The sequence below is a fragment of the Cyanistes caeruleus genome, chromosome Z, assembly GCF_971803275.1.
Source record: "Cyanistes caeruleus chromosome Z, bCyaCae1.hap1.1, whole genome shotgun sequence".
NCBI classification, from domain to species: Eukaryota; Metazoa; Chordata; class Aves; order Passeriformes; family Paridae; genus Cyanistes; species Cyanistes caeruleus.
Window position 1 is genome coordinate 34,424,672 of NC_141732.1, and position 25,000 is coordinate 34,449,671.

General features: G+C 39.2%; 2 protein-coding genes across 6 annotated transcripts; one reads left to right on the forward strand and one right to left on the reverse strand.

Moving 5' to 3' along the window:
* Positions 1–127: 127 nt before the first annotated feature.
* On the forward strand, positions 128–5,549 carry SMN1 (survival of motor neuron 1, telomeric). 5 transcript variants are annotated; one of them, XM_086866853.1, is made up of 10 exons: positions 128–239; positions 331–402; positions 492–617; positions 901–1,101; positions 1,225–1,335; positions 1,483–1,629; positions 2,642–2,713; positions 3,240–3,350; positions 4,261–4,346; positions 4,974–5,549. In XM_086866853.1, exons 1-9 carry the CDS (start codon positions 180–182, stop codon positions 4,315–4,317), a joined length of 957 nt encoding a protein of 318 aa, XP_086722979.1. In that variant the 5' UTR covers positions 128–179; the 3' UTR covers positions 4,318–4,346; positions 4,974–5,549. The 5 variants fall into 5 exon arrangements, with proteins under 5 accessions (XP_086722979.1, XP_086722978.1, XP_086722981.1 ...); XM_086866852.1 differs by having other exon boundaries at positions 4,261–5,549; XM_086866855.1 differs by lacking the exon at positions 1,225–1,335.
* Positions 5,550–10,886: 5,337 nt separating this feature from the next.
* On the reverse strand, positions 10,887–24,261 carry GTF2H2 (general transcription factor IIH subunit 2). The gene is made up of 15 exons (XM_023944368.2): positions 23,646–24,261; positions 23,485–23,562; positions 22,494–22,530; positions 21,777–21,863; positions 20,926–20,976; positions 20,482–20,536; positions 19,645–19,750; positions 18,636–18,726; positions 18,376–18,463; positions 17,728–17,835; positions 16,478–16,541; positions 15,519–15,622; positions 13,555–13,657; positions 13,237–13,276; positions 10,887–12,258 (listed from the first exon to the last, which is right to left on the reverse strand). The coding sequence occupies exons 1-15, from the start codon at positions 23,699–23,701 to the stop codon at positions 12,139–12,141; spliced, it is 1,188 nt and encodes a 395-aa protein (XP_023800136.1). The 5' UTR covers positions 23,702–24,261; the 3' UTR covers positions 10,887–12,138.
* Positions 24,262–25,000: the final 739 nt, after the last annotated feature.

The window sequence follows — 25,000 nt, forward strand, 5'->3', positions numbered from 1 at the left end:
ATCCTTCCTTTACTGAGGAGCCCAGTACCGAGCACAGCAGCAATTCCTTTGCTCGCCTGTCGCTGGCTCGATGCCAGCTCCCGCTCCGCAGCCGCCTAGGGCGCCGCCCAGGCGCAGGCCCAGACCAGCACGCGGGGCCGCGCCCCTTCCGGCGGCGGGGCGCGCTCGGGGCTCGGCGCATGCGCGGCGGGCGCGCGGCCATGGCGGACGGGGTGCTGTTCCGGCGCGGCACCGGGCAGGTGGGAACGGGAATGGGGCCGGGAGCGGGCCGGGAGCGCAGGGCGGGAGCGGGGCCTTGCCATGGCGCTAAAGGCTGTGTGGCTTCCCCAGAGCGACGACTCGGACATCTGGGACGACACGGCCCTCATCAAGGCGTACGACAAGGCGGTGGCCTCCTTCAAGGTAAGGGGTCGGAGCGGCTGTGGCTGGATCCTGGGGCTGAGGCCGCTGGATTGGCATTTATTGTTTTTTTTTTCTTTCTCTTCCCTAAGAATGCCTTAAAGAACGGGGAGTGCTCAGAGCCTTCAGACAAGCAGGAGCAGCGCATGATGATAAAGAGAAAAAACCATAAAAAGAACAGAAATAGAAACAAGAGCAATACAGCGCCTTTGAAACAGGTCGTCTCACTTGTAAATGCCAGTGGTGCTCGTACTGCATGGTGGTACTTCGGTACTCAGAAGTAGTTGCTTTATCACCCTGAGAGTATTTGGGACGGTGGTGTGGGGTGATAACGCTATAATCTTTATTTTTGGGTTATCTATAAGAATTTCATTAAATACAAAGGAAATGCTGTAGGTGGGATCCATATTTCTGGACTTTTTAAAAAGTAGTTTAGGAAAAGGCACCTTCTGTTGGTCCCTTGGTGTAGGTATTTACATGCTTCTCTTGCTTCTGTTGCAGTGGAAAGTTGGTGACAGCTGCAGTGCTGTTTGGTCTGAGGATGGTAATTTGTATCTAGCAACTATTGCCTCCATCAACCAGAAGAGAGGCACATGTGTTGTCACTTACACAGGATATGGAAATCAGGAGGAGCAGAACCTGTCTGATCTACGTCCTCCAACCAGTGATGAAACAGTAAATGGGATGAGCCATTCTGGGGAGGTGAGGGACTTTTTCATTCTTCTATAAAGAAATGGGAAAGCACGGGAGTCACTTATTTTAGTATGTCTGGTAGCACTGCTGGTGTTCAGCATGAGAAGCGATGCGCAATTCTGTTGTAAACAGGCACAAGCTGATGGAGGGAATGAATGCATCCCTTTACTTTTTGAACTCAGTGTGGAAGAAAGGGAGGGGACAACAAGAAATTCACCAGTGAAAGATGACATAGCTCAAATGGTGAGCAGATAAAGCTCCTGAGTAGGTCTGGGAGGGCTAGAGAAGGGGGATGGATGTGAATGGGACTTTCCAAACTATTTCACACTAAAATTGCTTGCTCCTAGACTCCTGTTTAGTGCATTTCATAAAAACATCTTTGTCTTCTAGAATGAAAATGAAACTCCATATTCAACAGATGAAAGTGAAAAATCTTCCCAGTCTTCTCGAAACAAAAATGGCTGCACAAAAGCAAGATTTTCCCCTCAGAACTTGAGATTTCCTACACCACCACCACCACCACCAGGCCTAGGAAGGGTAAGCTTAACCTTAATATAAATACTTTATTACCATTGTTAAGCCTGGTATTTTTGTGTGAATTCTGAGAAAATATGATAGTATTTAGCATTTTCTAGAATTCAGTTAGCAGCATTTTGAGAATGGATGTACAGATATGCATGTCAGTATCTGTTGGTCTGCTGTTTTGTAATAATTTGGCCACACTATAGCCTTTCTGCAGTGCTGCTGTCTAGTGAGGAGAACCTTCTGGTCCTTGGCTAACACTTGCTTTCCTATTGCCTTTTAATTTGTTCCACGGATTCTGGTGGTGTGATTAATGACAGTGGTGTTTATGCTTTAAGATTTTGCATTTTCTAGCCAGTCAGTATGTTAGACTTCACAGGAGATGTCATAAAATCCTCTCAGCTGTAGCTGCTCTTTTGAGTTAGGAGTGAATGGGGTATTAATACACCCTTCAGTCATCCTGTCATGTAGGAGTCCAAGTAATAGTATAGTTGTTCTCTAAAACACATTGTTATGTTTTCTAAATATTACTGTTTGTGCAAGATTTCTTTATAAGGTTTTATTTTATATTTTCTTCTTTTCTGTCCGTAGATTTGTATCCAGATCTTTATTTAAGGACTTTCACTAGCATAGTGGAATTTAGTCAACTTCTGCCCCATCCACACAGGAGCAGAGAAATTATCTCTTTGCCTGTGTGAATATTTGATCTGTTTCTTCCTGTTGAGAGTGTGGCCATTGACTTCCACTCAGGAAAACCTTTTAAAAATGCTTCTATTAATCAGAGCCCTGTTTCAGCAGTGTTTGCCTCAGTGACATGAGTAATCTTAAGTTGTACATCTCATATTACAGAATGTGTCTCAGAAATAGCTACTGTCTGTATTTTCATTAAATTGCTGGGGTATGTTGTCTATTGTTTAAGGTATATGAATTGGTATATAAGCTTAAATAAATTTTCTTAAGTAAAATCCTAATACCCCAAATTCCCTTTTAATTTGTACTGTTTCACTTTTTTTTTTCCCCCATGTAGTCTGGATCAAAATTCAAGGCACCTCCATCATTTTTATCTTGCTGGCCCCCACCCTTCCCAGCAGGACCACCAGTAAGTGACAGAAGAATGGGGAATGAGTATTAGTGATCTCAGGTTTTCTCACTGAATGTGCTCACTACCTGTGTTTTTAGAACACATTTGTTCTGTTTGCCTGTATTTTTCACATATTTGTTAACAAATTCAGTTACAAATATTATGATAATCTAAGGTACAAGGTCTGATTTTTACTCATTTCTGTGACATTTTCATACTCATTTCAGTGAAGCTGTTGGTAAGAATATCAAGGGGTAAATTGTTTGAAAAAACTGCACTCTATATTAACAGCATTTCACTGAAGAAGGTAGTATTTTCCCCTAGAAACACTTTTTGTGAACAGTTAAGCTATGGGAGTCTTGTTTTTCCTAGGCTTTGGAAATCACATATTTTCAGAAAACACCATCTTTGACTCCTTTTCAGAGAACAAATTAAGGATATGTTCCTATTTTTCAGTTTTATGCTTTAATCTTTTAGAATTAGGAGCTCTCTATTCTGGGAAACACCCTATTGAAACGTAGACATTTCCTTTGTGGTTTCTTAGTTGATTCCTCCTCCACCACCCATGAGGCCAGACTCCGCTGAGGATGATGAAGCATTGGGGAGCATGTTGATAGCCTGGTACATGAGTGGTTACCACACTGGATATTACCTGGTATGTGCTGCTGTGGTTTTGAAGTGTCTTGGTAATTTTGCACTGCTGTTGGTGCTCCTGTTTGCAGCAAGAAGCCATAGAGGGAGTGCTGCTTTTTAGGTCTCCTATTCTAATTTACAGTCACTACATTTAAGGGTGTTTTCTATTGTATAAGTGTTGTCATACTGTTTGACAGTAGAATTCATATTCTCACTCAATTCAGTGAGCCAGCATGTATATGTATTATATTTATATATATATATATATTTAGTTGATGTTTTTGTAATTTTTCCACTGTCAGGTAGTTTTATGATCACTGTTTTACAGCCATTCTAAAACAATCAATTCTGTCTTTGTAGACAGGTGGAGTAAATACGTTTATTTTTCAGTAGTCTTCTATGTATTTTCTTTATGTATTTTTCTTTAGTATGAGTGGTAGTATCACATTCAAGATCAGATTTGGCACTTTTGCAGAGATAGTTCATCAATAATTCTTTCGTGTCATTGTGAAGGTCCAGTAGAAACTGTCAGCATAGTTGTGAAAATCTGTGACTTTTATTATTGATTCATATATTCATCTGTGCACTTAATGAAGAAAGAAAATTACGAAATGAACTCTTTGCACTGAGGAAGTTGGAAAGGGAGGATTTGGTGCTTCAGATTATATATAATTGTGGATTGCTTTACTTTCAACTGAACAAGAAGTATATATTTGAAGTATATATTTTGTATAGCCTCTGGATATAAAAAACACATGTAGTTTGGCTTTTACTATTTTTAAATTGCCCATTCTGATTTCCAAAGAAAGTTAAAAACTGTTTGTGATTTGTAGAGGACTGAAAAAGATTGTCCAGAAATGTTTTTGTTCTGCAACTAAAGCTTTTATTTGCATGTTGGCAAAATCAAGATTTTACTAAATTGTATCCTGTAGGGTTTAAAACAAAGCCGAATGGAAGCATCGCTGGGGAGACAAACACATGCTAAGTAACCGAATATCCACCATTGTTCTGGAGGATTGTAAGTATTGCAGCTTTGTGGTAAATGAAGATACAGTCAAGTTTTGAACTCCCTTCAAAAACCTCTTGGCTTTGGGACTTCCATCCACTTTAATGGCTCTCTGTAAAGACTACTTCTGCCAGTAGTAATCCCTTCTATGCTTAGCAGCTATGGAATTGTATTTTCGTGGCTAGAATGAAGGAAAGAATTCATTGCTCTGATGAGAGTTTTAATTACAGCGTTTGTCTGCATAAGGATTAACAGTGCAGCTTATTTGAATTATTAATGGTTCATAGTGGGCTGTTTTGGGAACAAAAGGTTGTAAGTGAAATGCAGTTTTTTCATCTGTGTTTCCTTACACAGATGGGATGGTAGGTTGTAGCTAAACTTTATTTTCAGGACAAGTTCAGTCCGGTAATGTCGAGCAGTTCAGTGCTCATTACATCAGTACCTGCGCTTGTATTTGAAATGCTTTGTCCAGAATTCTCCATTGTATTGTTCACTTCCTTATAAAGCAAAACTATATTCTCCTGGGGAATTGTTTTCTGATTTTCTCTGATAACATGTAATTTCTGTGTAATTTAGTAATTCTTTGTGTGTTTAAAAGCAAAAAGCTCTTTTATGCTAATTTTTGCTTCTTTTTTAAAGCCAGGTACAAATCTTTTCCATTGAGAGGTGTATATCACTTATGCATTGGGGATTGATGGTGAAGAACTGAATTTTTATCAAGACAATTAGTCATGTTTTCTTAACACTGAGCTGTCCCTGTTAACAAATAAATAATTTCAGACTAGTAATTAAATGTGCATTGAAATGAGCTATTTCTTAAAAGACCTCTAGTCAAATGTATTTCAGAAGCACTGCAGCAGCAAAGTACTTTTTACTTCCTTGAGGCAATTTCAAGACTTCTTATTGCATGTTAGATTTAACTCTTTTGACCCCATGTGATAGATTTTATTTATCTCTCAACATGTCTTGCATTCCTCAGGCTTTCTGTCTGAATGGCACCACCAGAACGATTGTTTATGGTATCCTCTTTTAGGAGAAAGCTGTGGCAGCAATGTGTGTTGCAGTGGCCACTGGTGCCACTGGCATGGGAAACAGTGTGCTGTTGTAGTAGGAGGGACATCTTACAGGTCTGATTAGAATCATGAAATTTGACAGCTGGTTTCAGAAAGGCTGTTGTCTCATTTCAAATGTGTGAATAAAGTTCTGCTTTTTAAACTTTGAGTTTAGGGATGTAATTTGTTTTGGGGTGCTTTTTATTTTGAGCTTCCATTGGCATCTCTTGGTTGGTTGGATGAACGGCTGAAATACAGCAGAAAGCCGCCTATATACATATATACATTATATTGCCTTTTTCTGAGTACCATTACTGAAAGCAAATCAGGGAAAGCCTGTAGAAAGGTATGTACAGACATGGATTTCAGTCCTTACAACGTAGTGCTGAATTTTACTCTACCCTACTCTTAATAGAGGCTGTAGCTCCAAAACTAGGTAGTAATTTAGTTAATGCCAGTGGTTTTCTTTCCAGGGAAATAGAGATATGAACTTCACTACATTCACTTCCTTTTCCTACTGTGGTCATGTGTCAAAAAGATCAGTTTTCCTACAAGTAATTAAGGAAAAAAATACTTAATCATAACTTACCTAAGCTACTTTAAAGGCTTTTTTTTTTATGTCTAGGTGACATAAATTAAGACTGACTGCAGTAAGGTAAAGCTTCTAAATCATCTTTTCAGATTGCTGAAGAGGCAGAACTGCTCTCTGCTTCAGTCAGTTATATTGGTGTCTGACATTGTTAAAAAAGCGGCCTTCAGTTTTTAACAGTAGTAAAATCTAACATACAATAATTTTACTGCAGTTCTGACTTCAGTAAAGGGGTTTATGTTTTAAACAAATAAATCAGTCACATGAATCAAGTGCAAGCAAATTGACTGAGTAGAATATTAGTAAATGTGTGTACAAGCGCTTACCACACTGAGAACTCCCAACAGCTGACCACTGGCAGGATGTGTGACCTGGAAAGGAGCCTTCTCCCATCCCCACTGAAGATGTGAGGTGGTACAGGATAATCTGGGACTCATAGTCATGTTCTCTCCTGGCTGCTGGGAAAAATAACCCGATCCTGGCTGGAACCAGGACAATGTTTATTTGCTATGGAGGGGTATAGTTAATAATACAAGAGAAGGGAAAACCCTAACACTTCCAAACTTTCCTAGGATTGAAAAATTGGTGAAAAGGGCAAAACCCACTGCTAAGGTAATTTTAAACTCCTACACTAGGGGGATCCTTCATTATGATACTAGACATTTTAAGGGCCTCTATCAAGGAGCCAACCCACCATTGTTATTGTCACAGGACCAGACAATCAAGAAACAGTGACATAAAACCACCATTGCTGCTGCTCTGGCTGTGATCTGATGTGAACATGTGGATAGTTGCCACTTCTTTTAAGGTAGACACATCAAGCATTCTAAAGAAATGTCTGTAACAGTGATTTGCTAACAGAGCTTTCTGAGCTTCTAGAGAAGATGCTCCAAAGCCATATGGAACATGAACAAATAAACAGTGATGCTAAGGTATGGTACATTAAAAATATAATAAATTCGTTGCTGCTGGGTTGAAAACAAATAATAGAACTTTGAAATTACACATTTGAGCACTGTGATACTCAGACTGAGGAGACTGATAAAGGATATTCTAGCAGGCATATCAATGCATAGTAGAATAAGATACCAGTATGGATGCTAATTCTGAAGCAGGCAGTATAGTGCCTGTGAAACTACAAGGCACATAACTTTCTCAGTCTTGCCTGGGAAAGTGGCCTGGGAATTCATAAGGAGGAATTAAAACAATCCTCAGAGACAGAAAACAGCCTTGCAGGTGCTGCTTGTCTGTTCCTTGTTTTCTTGCAAGAGAAAGTCGAGGGGTGGTGAGCCCCACTGACCATTGATGGTGATGTGTTAGTTTACTAACCAATAAGAGTTTTCTTTTCTGTACTTTTCACATATCAGTCTATTAAAAAGAGCTGAGGTAATAAACCGGAGAGAAACTTCTCCAGTTCAACTCCATGAGACAGTCTGTGTCGTTCTTTTCGCCGTTCCCAATAAAGCGACATACCAGTGTCTTTACAAGTGTTCAAATACCACTCTTACAGAACAAAGCAAATAAAGCACCCACTTGTGCAGGCACTGGAGGTCAGACATCAGATCAGCACTGCAGAGATTGAGATACCAAGCATAACTATCACTCTCGGGCCTGAGTACCATCACATGAGCTTTCCAGCCTTGTCTTACGGTCACCCTGCTTACAAGATGAGACTCCTGTAATTAAATTACTATACTGAAATGTATGTCAAAAATAAAGGAAGGTAATGTGACAGACTTGGCATTTGTTTACAGAAAAAAACCAAAACATTTTTCCTGACTGGGTATGGCATGGTTGTTTTAAGACTATACTAGAAAAAAATTACAATCAAAAAATATTCTGGAGATACAGAGTTTTAACAGCTAGAGCTTATAAGCTAATATAACGAGCAACAAAGATATGAAGCTCTATTTTAAGTCAGTCTATTTTCCCACTGATTTTTCTTGTAATTTCCATTGCTTTGTAGAAGGGGAACTAAGAAGGCATTTCAGCAAGTCTCAGCAAAGTCCAGTATGTAAGCAGGCTGAATATACTTTGAGAAGCAAGGTATATTTTGGGCTGTGTATGGAACAGGAAGAAGTAATACCCATTAAAATGACAATTTGCAATTTCTGTAAAGTATACAAACAAGATTAATTTATCCTGAAGCAGTGTCTTCTCTACTCAGACACTTTTTACTTAATTTGAAATTCTCTCCTTTAAACTGACCTACTTCTAACAGGCCATCATCCTGCAGTCACAGGATAAATAGGAAGCATCTGAGGTGCAGCAGGTGTAGACACTGCTAAACTATCAGTTTGGCTGCAGATTTAATTCTTTTACCCTGTAGGAAGGATGCACTCCTTCAGGTTAAGAAAAAGACCTAAATTTTATGCTGCAGAGAGAAGATGACCTTTCCTGTTAAGAATTAAACTACGTAATTTCCTGAATATTGTGCCAACGAATGACAGCAGCAGATCCAAGTAAAACAATCCTTTAAAATTTAGATTATGGGCAATAGGTTACTATCTGCTTTCCTTTCTCAGGTTTGGCTCTGCTGTTGTTCATTCTGTAACTCAATAGCTTATAAAGATCAATAGAAAAGGCAAACTACACCTCCATAGAGGGTGTAAGAGGTCTCATGAGCACTCCAGAGATACAAGGAATTTTCCATTGACAAAATCAAGGCACCCACAGGAAGGGGAGGGGAGGGGGGACAGGGAGGAAATAAAAGGTGTTCCTCCCTTCTCAAAATGAAATCCGTTTCAACTTTTCCCCTGTTCTCTATACACCTGCTTTTTGCAGGACAGTGTTTGGCTTTCAGAGGTGCTGAACACTTGATTCTAATTGAGGACAGCCATGCATCTCATTTGGCTCATCCCCCTCAGAAGGACCTGAACACACACCCTTCATCACAACTGCTTTGGAGACCTGATTCAATGTTCTTCTAGGAACACCAGACAAGTAAGTGTCCAGATAAATGCTTTCTCCTTTCTAAAAACATATCCTCCTTGCCACTCTTTGCTCTGGCTTTAACCTCAGACAAGTCTAAGGCAATTTAATTTTAATCTCCTTGTCACAACTTTTGCAAAAGCCATTCTCATTTGTCAGCTGCATTACTCTCCTAATGGAGAGTAATGGAAAGCCATGACAAGATTTTAGCTAGGCGCCAGGGCATTATTGAATCTCCGCTCCACCTGCATTGGAATGTGAATCTTTTACTTGTCCTGTGTTTATATACCTAACCATCTTGGTTCAAGCTTATGTAAAACACCTGGCTTTAGGAACAGCAGAGGCTTCAACATGGGCTTCTTCAAGGCACGATTTTTAAAAGAGTCTGGTCAGACTCCTCTATTCTCAAAGATGCTCAAGGTGAGATTACCTTTGCAATCAAAGATACTTGGTTAGGAAAGCATTGGCCTGCTATCACATTCTCCAAAGCAGGGACAGAACTGGATTGCCAGCATCTTGGGCTTACATCTTGGGAAAGCAATCTGGGTCTGAGAGTAGATCCATCTGAACTCCTTTCTCAGAAGTTTAGAATATAAGCAGGTCCTTTCTGCACTTCATGTCTCAGTGGAAGGGTCTCCCTGATAAACTTTGTCTGAAACTCCCCTTCTGCCTGTGACAGAAAACATCATTCAAAAAACTGAAGCTTTTTTAACAAAGAAAACATAAGGCTCAAAACCTCTGGGAAAAGAAGTGGGTAAAATAAAATCAGACAGCCTGGGTCTGAGAAATGAAATTAAATGTCTGAGAATAGGTCAACTAATTTAAACCTTCCAGCAGGAACAGAAAGACAGTGAAGAGAGCTGGCAGCACCATCTGTTAACCAAGCTGTAAAGGAACCTTTCCAAAGGGACAATACAATTGCAGAGGATTTGAAGTGACGCTTTTTAGAATAATTTTATTAATGTCTACTGTAGACGAATGCAGGGAGATTCCCTTTGTCTAAATCAGAAGAGGGGAGGGCATATAGCAGAAGGCAGATCCCAAATCAAAGCAATTATGGCCAATTTTTTAAGAGCTGCCTGCATTTCTGGGGTAGATGAAGAGACATTGTATCTGTAAGCTTGGCATCTGTTACAGACTAATAAGCAGAAAAAATAAAATTCTGTCACTGTAAAAACACACAGTTGATCCACATATTTTACAATGCATTTGAAGGAAGTCCCCTCAACTCAAAAAAATACCGTATTAGAACAAAAGGTGCAGGGAACACAGCAAGAATGATAAAATAATTCAACAGTTCTTGCCTGAGGATTGAGTGAGTTGCCTGTATTCTTCATCATGAGGATGACAGCATTTATGGAGAATACAGTGCATTGCCAAACAATGCATGAAAATAAAATGTATATTTATTCAAGTGCTGTAAGCAGACCTGTACCATTCTATAAATCAAACCAACAATCCCTCCCAGTTTTGTTTTCAATGACCTGTAAAGAAAAACCCACCTCTGGCAAGTAAATAAGAGTATGTTCCTCTGGCATACAACAGCCATCTATCAAAGGGCTGTATCCTGCACACTGTACCTCTGAGTGTCTCTGCTGGGTTCTTCAGCTTCTGAACACAGATATCATATTTTGAAATATTACCCACAGCTTTGCCCAGGACAAATTCACGAGGAGGAGAGAATTTCTTGTGCTGTTTGCATGGGGTACATCTAACCATCTTAGTAAATAAATCTAACCCACAGCAAAAACACTGCACACTGGATTGAACAAGGGTATGAGAAAAAATGCAGCAGTTGCCATTTCTGTCAAAGACCATGAATGAGATGTATAGGATAAAAAGGGCTTTATCACACTCATTTCTTACATAGGGTTTTAACTCTTCTGCAGTGTTCATGGACTCCCTGGAATTCTGTCTCCATATATTTGACAAACTTGAGAAAATCAGACTACCTGTGGGAATCAGTACAAAGCAAAAAAATGCAGCTCATGTATTTAATTGTTATTTGTCTCTGCTACAGGATTATTTTACATTCTTTTGGAAAAAAAGACTACTAAATTATATTATGCACATCTTTTAGATAACATTCATAATCACCTCTCTTTCATTAGTAATTCAGCTGTTATACTGCCATTTCTAATCTGACAAAATACAAAGTTCAAAAATTAAGTCACATACACCCAGAGCAACTCAGTCACTGATGTATTTACAATCATCACAGGGTGACTCTAGAAAACCCATTGTGATGTATTGCTTCAAACACTGCACCTGTAGCCTCCTTTTACTGAGGTGTAGCACATTATAATTCTCACAGGTTCAAGCTGCAAACACACTTAGAGCAGACACTGCAAAATGTCAGTCTTGCACTTGTGTCAATTTCTATTCTTCAAGGTTCAGGTAAGGAGGAGCACTTACTCTCCTGCACCCACCTGCCTTGCTGCTTTAGAGGTTTAGAAAAGTTGATGTGGGGTTCTGTCAAGTCAGTGTAGCCTCACAACCAAACAGCAGCTCTTTTTGTATTCAATACTGAGTCCATCAAACAATAGTTTGTATTAACTCAGGTCTTGCCCTTTTGCAAGTTCATTGCCTTTCAGCAATGTCACCCTCCTACAAGAAATTGAAACTTGACAAAACCAGACAGCTGCAGACACAGGAGTAATAGAATTCAGTTAGCTTTGAGTTGCACCATTAAAACCTAAAATGTGTTTTCAGCACATTCATAACACCTGTATTTAAGCTGCCTTAACAAACACCAAGGTGAATACTTATAATACTTGAAAATAATATACATGAAATATCTACAATTAATTGCTCAAATCACCTTTGTTTAATTCTTGCAAAAGAATATTTTGAAATCCATCATCCACCAAAACCAAATGTAAATGTGTAAAATATATTTTCATGGCTTCTTTTTGAACAAGTAATGAAACCAAGATGAATCATCACATTATCATAAAAAACAGTTTTATCACTTACACATTTACAAATATATACATTATTATAGTAACAGCTGGGAAAAGCCATAGTTCTTTAGACAAGAACAAAAAACAGATACAGATAATTCAAGTATATATTAACAGTAATAAAATAATTGAAACATTTAAGTTTGTGTCTATGCCACTGTTTATCCCTCTGTAATCTTCTTCAGAGATGCCTCAGTTAAAGTGATGGCTGAATAAAACGATTTATGCAAGAATGACAAAGACAAATCAATTTTTAAAAATATATGAGATCATACAGATACAGGAGCAGGGTGCTCATGAATACAGCCAGGACAGCAGTGCAGTGAATCATGAACAAACAGATCACATTCCACACAAAATGCATTCTGACACACTTTGCATATGTACACCTGTGTGGGAAAGATAGAAAGACAAGCCAAATTAGCAAAAATTATCATCATCATCACACTACAATAAGACAACAGTTATGTCATCAAGAGAATGTAAACAGACTGTACTGCTAGCATCAAAGAAACTCAATTGAATTAAACCTTCTGATAACAAGTATATCCACAGGCATGAGCTCAGGTCACTGTAAATACTTCCAGTGGCTGAGAGTGGAAGCTTTCTTATGCAGCTCCCCAGGAAATCCCTTCCCACACTTTTGTGGAGGAGCCCCAATCCTCTGACAGGCATCCTCCCTGGAGATCAGCCCCCTAACATAAGACAAAACCGCCTAGTCACCGTGACTAAGCTATGGACCCCTTCCTGTTTTAGGACCTCATGTTATCTCCCTGTTAACTAATGATCATCTTATCCTGGTCTCAGACTGTGGGTTCCCTTCTAGACTCTCCCCTTCCCTAGGAAAATCCCAGCTTTTGCCCAGTTCAGGGGTTAGACCATCACTGGCCCCCTCCGCTGAAGCCTGCACTAAAGCCTTTCTGTGGAATGCCATATGATCTTCCCATCTCTTGTCTGCGTCGGCTGGAGTAACCCCTGAACGGAGCTGGCTAGGCTGAACAGAGCTGATCATAGAGCAGAAATCACTTCTAAAAGAGCTGGGCACCTTAAGCCTTTTTTCCATGCTCCTAAGGGTTACCCGTGGCCGGAGACTGCCTGCAAACCCCGGACTCTGGCTCTCCCCCGGGACGCCTGTCTGGGCTTGTTGCCGGCAGAAACTGGGGTCGGACAGGCCCCCAGGACCCAGCCACATCACACCTCCACAGACTTTGCAGTCTAGAAAGTGTGACTGTTTAACACAGAACTCTAGTTAACCTTGACATTAACTTTCACAAGTATTTTTATGGTCTTTAGAATGTAATGTTACAGGACCATCTCTATTTCTCACACCTCTCAATATAAATTACAGTGCCATTCGACATACTTACATTTTGATCTTTTATTTCTCCCTGGCAGCCTTGACAATACCTAAAAGCAAATTTGTATATTTTAACTGAAGAGTCAAGACTGTGTAAATAAGTGTTTTAAAATAGATCTCATCCATAGTAACAATTTCTGGCAATTATTTCAGCTATTCAACTGAACTCACAGATCATGGAAATGACAAGTATTTCTTAATGACAGAGGTGCCCCACACCACCCAAACACTCAGGATCTCCAGCAGCCAAGAAGCTGTTGCCAGCTATTCTTACTTGTGTTACAAAAACGTTACAGTACACTCATTATCACAAATAAGCTTTGCATACCGTTCCCCCTTGTATTGTTCCAGTGGAACTTCCTGAAAGGCATCTAGAGGAAACAAGTGATGGTAAGACCGAGCCAGGTGAGGTGCAGACACTAATGTAAGACCTGCAAATAGAGACACCAAAATTGTTACAAGGGAGGTTTTACTGAAAGGCTTTTCTGTATCAAATAAAATAAAAAGTCTCATTCTCAGTGGGTAATAGCTTCTAAGAATTTTAAAAAGTAAAATTACTTGTTCCATTAGCCAAACCAGTAATTCAGTCCACTTTTAAATCCAAAGAACAAGAAAATTGCTCAAATTTCTACTGAAAAAGTTTAATTTAGCCTTTGGAAATACATTTACAACACACAGTGGTGAAGTTAAGAAGCTCCTTTTGGCAATGATGGTTCTGCTGTATCACACCACCAGTTAAAATCATGCCCTATTACAAAGTTCTACTACAGCCTGCTGTACTACTGCCAAAGCCACGCCACAGCCCCATATTAGCTAACACAGGTCTGCTGGTTTTAAAAGAGTTAATTTTTGCCACACTAACTATCATGTGTCTGTGTTTGGATCTATGCTGGAAACAGGGTTGATAAGGCAGGAATGTTTTCTTTACTGCTGAGCAGTGCTTACACACAATCAAGGCCCTTTCTGTTTCTTACTCCCCCAGTGAGTAGGCTCAAGGGTGCACAAGGCATTGGGAAGGGATACAGTCAGGATGCAGTCAAGAGAACAAGAGAGTTACACCAAGCCAAACAGTGTGTCTCAGTTTATAAAGCTGGGTGAAGGTGGAAACGGGAGAATGTTCAGGGTGATGGCATTTACTTTCTCAAGCAACTGTTACCCATGATGGAGTCCTGCTTTCCCGGAGATTCTGCTGTGGGGAAGTGGTGAATAAATTACTTGCGTTGCTTGGATCGCATACAGCTTTTGCTGTAACTACTCAATTGCCTTCAATGCCACCCGTGAGTTTTCCCACTTTTACTCTTCTGATTCTCTCCCCCATCTCACCAGTGGGGAGTGTGTGGGTGTCTGGGGCTGAGTCACCAGCTGGGATTATACCATAAGAACAAGTTAGCTGGGGCATGGGCTGGCACAAACGTCTCCATCACTCAGTCACATGTAGTGTAAATGTCCAAACTGTTCTGCTGTTCACTGCAGCTGCTGAGAATCCACTGCAGAGACACAGGATTTCTCCAGTTACACTATTCCCCTGCTGGAACAAAACTTATGCTGGTGGAAAAAACTTGAAATTAAACTGGGATAAAGTGATCCAAAACTATAATTATTTCATCCTCTTGCCAAATACATGCATCCTAGTAATACCTATGGTGTTGTAGTCATATGCCTGTAGGACAGCACCTGCTCACAACAGTAACATTATAAACCAGGCTAATCCTCCCTCCCACCCTAAGAGCAATGGAGGGAGGGAGGCATCATTGGCTGCACAGTCCATTACCATTTGCAAGACCAAACGACTTCTGTTTACAACTCTACAGCCTGACATGTGTCAGTATGCAGCCTGCCCTTGGGGTCAACTTGGAATCTTTCATCCACACACTCCTGGAGGTAAAAATACTTCTGTCCTTCTACTCCAAAGCACTCTTTCATGCCCTTGCACTGAGGACTCTGAAATATGGGTGTGTTTATAAATACTTATTTAACTAAGTAAACTAAGTAAACTAATACTTAGTTAAATAAGTATTCTTAAGAAGTTACCATTCCCCTGTGCATCACCCCTCTTCCACACTTAGCCCTAGGTATATTCCTTATACGAAGGAATATGATACAGCTTTACTGTTATAGGTCTAATCCTGAGAGACTCTTGTACTAAGGTGACATGCCAGGGCACAGGAAATGCAGGACTCCTTAAGCAGAGCTGACTTTAAATTACGAAGTATAGCTGAATTTTTCTACCCCTTAAATCTCTTACCATGAATAACTGCTCACTTCACCTGCTCACCTTTTCTTGCTACTTACCACAGATTTTGCATTCCACAGGAAGCTCACAGTATTTGGCTCTGCACTGAGGACAAAAATATCCACCCAGTGTAAGACCTGGGTCACTGTTATTTTCCAATTGCCTACAGTAGAAACAAACAATTCAGTACTTAAGAAATAATACCACACTACTACATAATTACAAATAACATTTTCACATCAAATAATTTTAAGTTTCACTAGATTGCATAAAATGGCTTAATGTCTAAGTGTCAGAAAACAATTGATATGGTGACACATCAGTGACCACATTTTCCCAGAGGAACCAAAGACCAAATATTTCCATATAAAGGAGCCAATCTTTAAAAATAAAGATATGAACAATAACTGCATGCTTGTTTCTTTTTAGACACAAAAATATTCTATATTACATATAAGATTCACATCATACTTATTCTTTCAAACAGCACAAACTGTTAGACATCATTTCATTCTGAAATTCAGACTCCCCTATCACCCTGGAAAACAGTGACTCTTTTCATTGAGAAGTGCACTGGTACAGTCATCAAATGAGGCCTCTATTTTAAACTTCCCTTTAAAGTCATGCTAAGAAATATGTAAGAAGTACTTATTCAGATAATACCCTTTGGTCCTCATAATTATCTTTCATAATTAAAGTAATAATTAAATCAAGAACTACAAGTAATTGCTTATATACCTTGTAGCACCTGTTTGTCCCAATCACTGTGTAACATAACTAAGTACCATTTACTACCTTAAAAAACAAGTGCAAATTTTAAAACACATATTTAACAGCAGTAACTATGGCCACACACTGGAGCTATCAATGGAAATAAAATGTCTACTGAAAAGTCACAAGACATGGCTTACTCTTTTTTTCATATTATTCTGCAACACTTTTCACTGTTGAGCAGATTTTCTGACTAATTAATACTGAATTCTTAACAGCTCATTGAATTCAAATCAATACTACTTACGCCATGCTAAAGGAGGGCTTTGCATCTTGATCAGATAGAGAAGCAATAGTATGCTGAGGAAAACCTGAAAAAGAAAAACATCCCATAGTAACAATTTTAAACATGTGCCAGTTTCTTACTTCGATGAAGATCAAAGATTATTCTAGACATTCAAGCCTATCTCTTTCCCATTTGTTATTACAGGAGAACTGATACTCTCTTGCTAGGTATCAAATTCTTCCCAAAGGTCTCTAGCTGTATCCACACCTCCCTGACTTTACTTTCCCCTAACAGAAAAAATGTCTTTGTCATAGACTTGGTGTTAACCGAAGTGCACTGGAACCCCATTTTTGAAGAACACTTATAAAGAAAAATGTGTGAAATGGTAGGAAAGCAGAATGAGCAGCATACAAATGCTCACTTAAACAATTGTTTCTAATTAAGGGGGAAATATTTTTATATGCACCCATCCAGCCTATATTCACCTTTCAAGTCCAGTGTATGACAGATGAGACTACAGGACTTTTTGGAGACTGATATCTTTCTTTCTATCATTTATTTTTTAGTTTTTACAGTTCATGTTACAATTCATGATAGGTGGCTTTTCCAACTGCTGCTCAGGCTCTACGTACAAGAAGCAAACCTTTTCATTATCTATACCTAAAAATAAAAATACATACATTCTTATCTATGTAAAGGGTGGATGAGAGTAAGAACTCTTGATCTACTGATTATCTACTTTGTAGAATTAGAGTTCCTATTCTGGTTTAACTCCAAGCTTAAATTTATTGAGAAACACAACAGGAAAAGAAAAGATACCTAATCTACTTGTTGAAAGAACACTCCAGAAGCTGCTAATAAACACATACTAACTACAGCTCTCAAGTCAATTAATAGCTGTAACAGTTGCCCTCTACAGGAAAAAAAAGTAGAGGGAGAAATAAAATAGTTTTTCATCCTGCATTTCTAAGTATTAAATTTATAACAACTACTGTTCCCTCAATATCATTCCACTTTGTTGTTCCCAAATTCTGTTCTTATTCTGTTCTTATTTCTGTTGTCTTATTTAATAAGCTTTATTTAAAAGCTGACAACTTTGCAGGAATAACATCAAGAAAATTGATGCTTATCTAGCAAAATAAAAGTTAAAAAAAAAATAAAAAATTGCACAATATCTTTATTGTGCAATATCTTTATTTGCACGGGATAGGCAAATAAAGAAAAAGATTAAGCAAATCTTGTGCTACAAGTTTGACAAAACCATATCCTACCCATTCGAATAAGGGAGCACTCAGAAGTTGAACTGGCAGGTGGAGGACTAACATGGTGCATCAGCAGCTCCTTATAATGACCTTCATCTAAAATAACGTGGTAAGTTCCTGTCACAAACAAAGAAATGCCTTACTGTCAGGTTATGAGCAAGAAAGAATAAAAACATATATTCCACATGATAGAAAACAACTTAGGTAGAAAACATAATCTATCCAAGCCTGTTCCTAAAAAGCAGCCCTGTTAGGTAGGCTACAGTAAATGTTTTAAAACTGGTAATAACAGAATGTTAAATTAGATATGAAGGCACAGAGCTTTTTCTCCAACATTACACTGCAGCAATGATACTGTATGAGTTACCACTGTAGCAATGGATATTAACATGTTAAATTGATGAAGTTCCACTTCACACAGCTTTATACTTGGAACACAAGGTTTGAAAAATATATCTATTTCTTCTCTCTAGAGCTGCAGCTACCAGCTGATAATGATTTCACTTAGATTTGGGCAACTCTTTAATTTTCTGCCAGCACAACGGAAAATATTTATCCTTAAAAATATCAAAATGCGGTAATAAATATATAACAAATTACTTAATTTTCATTTTAAACCTGTGTGAGTAATATAACTACTGAACTTCAGATACGTACCACCAGTTTCTCGGGCAAGTACTGTACAAACTCGAACTTCAGCACTTAAGCCGATGACAGACACTCTGATCTTTACTGCTTTTAAACACTTAAAATAGAGAAAAAAAAAGCATACTCAAATTTATGTGCAGAACAAGAAATAGTAGAAAGGTTTCAAGTCTTAAATGAAAATTAGTTGGTGATGACGCTGCAACTGCCTGTTTTTCCTCCAGTAGCTTGGATGTGGTAGTCAATGCAGTAGTCAAACTTCAGTTCGGTACCTTAATTAGATCATAGATGTTGGCAGGATCACATGTCGTCAGACTGCTGAGGACTACCAAAACCTCTCGGCTTGTATGTCCTGGCATGTGCCTAAGGAAAGCACAAAGTCAATTTACATCTGCACACTAAGCTATTTCTATGATAACATCTCCAAGAACCTTAATGTATTGAAGTCAAAAGATGACATATGAAATCGTGTACAAGCTGTGATAAGATACTTTTCTGAGCACCAGGTTTTCACTTTCTGAAAGACAAACTTTTGCAATATCTAAAACACAGTATTTAATTGTGTAGTTGTTACCTGATTATTTGCTGTAATGAATCCTTTGTACCTTAGCCATACTACTCACAGGTAAAATTAATCTTCAAACTAGCACACTGTAATGAGTCTTCCTGACTTCTTAAAAAACTCTAATCAGTTCTTAAGCATAAATCCATTACTTTTAATTACTTCTAGTTCTTAGCTGAAAACTCTCTCCCTCCTTTAGTAATTAAACAGCTTTTCATGTTACTGATTATTAGCTTTGTTCAGTGTTTTAGCTGTAATTCCACATACTGGGATACATCTTAATACCACACATAGCAAACAAGTGTTCTGAATCTATCCTATCTGAAAACTGATCTTTCTAAACAATGCCAAAACTCTCACAAGATTATTGTGACACAACACTGTTTCTTTTCCTGTTCTCTTGCATTATTAACCCCTAAGTCTGTCCTCTCTCATACCTCAGCCCTTCAGTAAAAAAGAATTGCAGTGTCTTTCATCACAATATCTACATATCATCATCAACTTGGTTTTCAAATTTCATTTCTATAAGAAACACACCCCTAAATACAAGCAGTAGTGGTAGAAAATAAACTTCTGCAGTACTAGAATATTTAACTTAATGATTTGCATTTTAAGAGGAGATAGTCACCTTTTAAAAACCCACGTCAGCATGATGGAAGATGCTACTGAGAAAAATTACAATTGCAAAGAAAGCAAAAAACCTCCATGTATATACTAACTTTAAAGTCTGCATGGCCAAATTTAGGGAATTATACAGAGAAGGCTCTCCACTGCAGCTCATATCCACTGCTTTCTTCAGCGCAGTTACATGCTTTTTTGAGTTTCCTGTAAGTGAAAAAAAAAAATGCAATCAATTTAACTGATACAACTGATACAAGCTGAAGAACAGAAATATTTAAACTGTAATGAAGTGTATGTAATGAAGTGTACTTGTAATGAAGTGTACTTCTTTACATCAGAATGCAGGAAACAGTAAGACAGACTTTTACTCTCTAGGCGCTCAAACGCTAGAAAGTTTAGAAGCCAAAAAGAATAAAATCACTGCTGGGTATCATTAGCACTCAACATGAGTGTGATGTCTCTCACAAACAGGAAATGAATTTTGTTTCCTCTGTTATCCTCAAAGTATGGTTCAAAGATTGATTGATCCCCAATTTCCTCAATGAAACCTGCTGAAGCCAAAGAGACTGGTGTAACACCAGGCAGGAACCAAACAAAGCTTGACTTAACATCTGATCAGATCTCACAAAAACACAGATGTTGTAACACACAAAACTAACAAACAGGGTAGAAGATTAACCATAGGGAAACAGAACATATCTGAGTTACATTCTGATTGAGACTTGATCACAAACAAGCACACAACGACAATCCTGGATCAAAGCAAACAAAAGCACAGATTATGGTTTCAGACAACTTGCAATAATTTATCTTTTGAATTAAAGTTAATTATGATAACGTAACTTCATTTTCAGCAGTATATCTGGCAGAATTTACAATACCAATGAAAAGGATAAAAACATCTGAAATCTAAGAAAATAATATTACTTCCCTACCTGAGAGTTCTGTCATTTTTTCTGCTCTTTTACTCTTGGTTACAATTAATCCAATCTGAAAAAGGGGAAAAAAAAGACAAAATTGTTCTTTGAAAGTTTTACAATGAGTTTATTTAGAATTTTACTATAATTTTTTTATGTCTTTATGGACCAGAATTATTTAACCATGCAAGTTTTACTTCAAGTGTAACAACAGCAGCACAACATCATGCATAACTTTACAAACACTCCTGTATTTTCATTACTACTGCCAAAAGGTATAAAAAGAAATCTAAAATTCTAAATGCCTGGCAGAAACAGGCAGAAATAAGAATATCTCTAGACTGATGAATAAAGGATGGGAAGGTACACATAAATTGAAAACAGTTTACTGGATAGTATTACAGCCAAAACTATCTTTTAAAATAGTTTTCTGTTATTTGTTTCTTGCATGGTTGTACATACCTGACTAATAGGATTCTGGTCAAAGTACTCCTCAACAAAATATTCCAGTAACTATAAAGGAAAGTTAAGATGGTTAAAAACTAATTATACTTTTATTAGACATGCACTATGTAGATACAATATATCTAGTATAACTAAAAAGCAAAACAAAGTAGTTGGGTAACATAAGAAGGGGGAATGAGCCTTTCTCTTTCACTCTATCCCTCCCCCTTCATCTCATGTAGGTAATGAAATGCAGATTTCAGAAACTACACCCCCCCTTATTTTATTCATGTCCTATGTTGAAGTCCTAGATTGCCACTGGTGCAAATGAAGATTTTCAATATATCAAAACACACTAATCTTTACAAAACCAACAAAACCCAGGATTTCATGCTTTAGTATTGTTGAAGAAGGCCATACAGAACACGATGTACACAGTTCAAATCCTCCACAGTTTGAAACAGCAATCCAGTTCAACTCTCATCTAGCATCCTTTCAAATAAAAATTCATAAAAAAACCCAGCTGTAAGAAAAAAATATAAACCAATTCTAGATACATAAACGAAAACATGTCGTCCCCTTACTATGGGCAACACTTAATTTCCAGTTTCCAAATGTGTCTTCCCATAACATGCCTTTATAAAGTGTTTTTACTGCACAGAAGTACATGTGCAAGGCAAAATAATGCCACACGGATTTTACTATTCAAAAAACAGTGACAGACTAGCAACAGAAGCAAGGAGACAAATGCAGGGATGAGAGATGAGCCTATGCACATACAGGAGACTGCAATTTTTGGAATGCAAAATGCAACCAGTTTATAGAGAAATGGTAGCTCAGTAAGAAAAAACTTGGAAGTGCAGGAATACCTTCAGAGTGCAAGTAAGTCTGTTCGGTTTTAAGTCTTGGTCCTCCATTGTTCTTGATCCATCAACAACCACATAAAGGTGACGCATCTGCAGTTCCACCATATGTGAAAATTACTCACAGAATACGTATTGAAATTAATTCATTTTTCCATTTACTTAAAAAAGACATTACTTCCCCCCTCAAAGAGGGAAAATTCAGTAGATTGAGTGATGCAATTAATGTAAACTGCAAAGTAACGCATTCTTCAACTTTTCTCTTAAAACAAAAAGAAACCCTCTCTTGAAAATTGCACACTTTCCTTTTCCCCTCTCATGATAAGCTACAAAACATGCATAGTTTAAACATTCACATCTTCATCTGAAGAGTTCACTGTTGTATCAAGCAATGTGTTTATTTACAGCACATTTCCATTATGTCCATTTTTCACATGAAGAGAAATGGACAGAGTGAGCACACGTGGCATGACTTCTGCTACCAAACACACCCTGTGTGTCAGACCTCCAACCCTGAATAGCCACGCTTTGCATCCACACTGCCAACGAACAAAAAATGATTAAAAAAAAATAACGAAAAAACGGTGGAAACCATAAGGTTTCGTAAGAAGTACAGCTTTAGCATGAAGTTAGGCCAGCAGAAGTGTATTTCAGATCCAGAATACCACCTCTAGCCAAGCAGTTTTGGACTAAGGAAAGAAGAGGGTTAAGGTATTAACATACCATTCCAAGCCGGACTTGTCCATGGTGTTCATAGAGTCTAACAAAACACAGAAGGATTTAAGTCAAATTCAAATGAGTGAATGGCTCCTAAAATAAAAGTCCAAACAAGTCTAATACTGACTTCTGGCAAAAATGTAGAAGCAACAAACTGCAGACACTTATTCATGCTGAAAAACTCCACAGCTCAATCACAGATTTCACAACTCTCAGAAAAGAAATAAAAGCTATTTCTTACTATCAGGTTTAATGAAGTTGTAAAATTTTACCCAAATCTGACAAATCAAGTTCTAACGTAACTTCAAATAATGCAAAATTTGGGATTTTTTCTAGCAATTTTTCTGAAATTTGAAACAGAAACCTGTAGTCATGATACCAGGAGCTAGATTCTGCTGTGATAGGGCAAGGGACAATGTTTTAAACTAAAAGAAAGTTGATTTAGATTAGGGATAAACATGTTTTTACCATGAGGGTGGTGAGGCACTGGAGCAGGTTGCCCTCAGATGTGGATGTCCCACCCCTGGGAGAGTTCAAGGCCAGACTGGATGGGGCTCTGACCAATTTGGTCCATTGAAAGGTGTCCCTGCTCATGGCAGGTTGCAGTGGGATGATCTTCAAGGTCTCTTCCAAAAACTATCTTGTGATTCTCTGACGTGTATATTAAAAAAAAAATGATGGAAGATTTCTCTAGGCTGTGCAGATTGCAACTGCAGTGCTCTGCACTGTTTCATCAGATCAAGACCTGCAACTTGCATACACATGGGATACACAGCCTGTATGCATTCACTGTTCAAAGATAAAAATTAATTCTTCACCGTTTTTTTCTGGCATGCACCTGCCCCTCTGAAGGAGAAACTACGTAAAAACATCCTGCAGGCATGCCTTATACTTAATTAATTAAGGCTTAATGCCACATGACCCAGTTTCAGGATGATCAAGCCCTTATAACTGACCAAGTCAGTGCTATTAGCAGACTCGTGACCACACCAAGTACCTTTTCCTCTTTGCTTTGAAGAGAATGTCCTCGATGGTTGCTTTCAACGACCCGGATTCGTCTTCCTTAAGAATTTCCCTACGCAAAACAGAGGCAAAAAAGTGGGCACAGGGGAGATTTTTTGCCAGAAAGGAGAGAAAGGTGAGGGGGAAAGAACATACCATGTTCTTTCGTAGCCTCCTTCCCAGCGCTTGGTCCGCTCGGGTTCATCATCCATCTCGGCGGGAGCTGAGGGCGGCAGGGGGGCGCTGAGGGGGTTGTGGGGTGACCAGGGGAGAAGCGGGGCGCTCAGGGAGTATCAGGGGAGCTCGGGAGAGACGAGAGCGCTCAGGGGTGACAAGGGGGACTGCGGGAAGAAGACGGGAGTGGAAGGGGTCTGAGAGGAGCCGAGGGACACTGAGGGGGGTGAGAAGGGCCACGGGGGGCTAAGAGGAGCCGAGGAAGGTTGATTAGAACCGCAGGGCACGGAGAGGAGTTCCGGCCCGCGCCCGCCGCCAGGCCCCGCCGTCCCGGACACGTTGGCGCCCGCCCTCTTCCGCCTCGGTGCGCCGCCAAACCGTGCCGGCCGCCGCCCGGGCCGCGGAGCGAGCGTTCCGGAAAGGTTCCGTTGTGTTTTCCTCAACATCAGCAAAATCCTCCAAGCGCGGGCATGGAGAGGACGGGCCCCTCACGGAGGGAAGGGAGGGAAGCCGCCTCACGGAGACATCGCTCGGGGCCCGCGGTGGCGTGGCCGTGAGGAGCCCCCTCGCTCGTGCCTCCGGACACACCCGCCAGGCCATGGCACTGCCGGCGTCTCGGTGGCACTTCTGTCATTCACCGAAGCTATTTCAGTAATTAAGATATAAACGCAATACCTGGAAAAATCACTGTATTTTTACACGATTATGCTCATACGCCGGTTTATGAAGGCGGCCATCTATCCAGCAAAAGCAAGAAGTTTCAGCTGTTTTGATGTTAAGTAATCACGTTTTCCGTCTACCTAAAATAATTCTGAGTATTCACGTCACCAAGAGTTTCCATTCATTAGCACCACAGTGAGGATGCTGATTGCTCTGCCGAGCGATTAAAACTCTACTGGATACAGTGGAGGTATGCCAAGACTGGGCTTCTCCTCTTGAATTACAGGAAAATTACTGAACATCCGTTTCTAAGGAGTCTCACTCTGCATCCAAGTAAGACAATGCATGAGGAAGAAAACATGTAAACAGTAGTAACAATTCGTGAAACAGGAGTGGGGCAAAACTAACCACTTCAGTACCCTTCAGCTTATTGCATTTATCAAGAGCAATGTATAACTATAATGGAAAGAGAGAAAAAATTAGTTAGTTTTCAGTTAAACCATACCTGGGAAAAAAAACCAATTTTTTTTTTTTTTTTGGAAGGAAAGCAATCTGAAGACTGGAAATGAGGAATTCTTTGAAAAGTCAGGATTTGCATTTTGGAACTGAAATGGCTGTAGTTTGAACAACTCCCATTAGAACATGCACCATCTTTAGAAGGTAAACACTGAAATGAA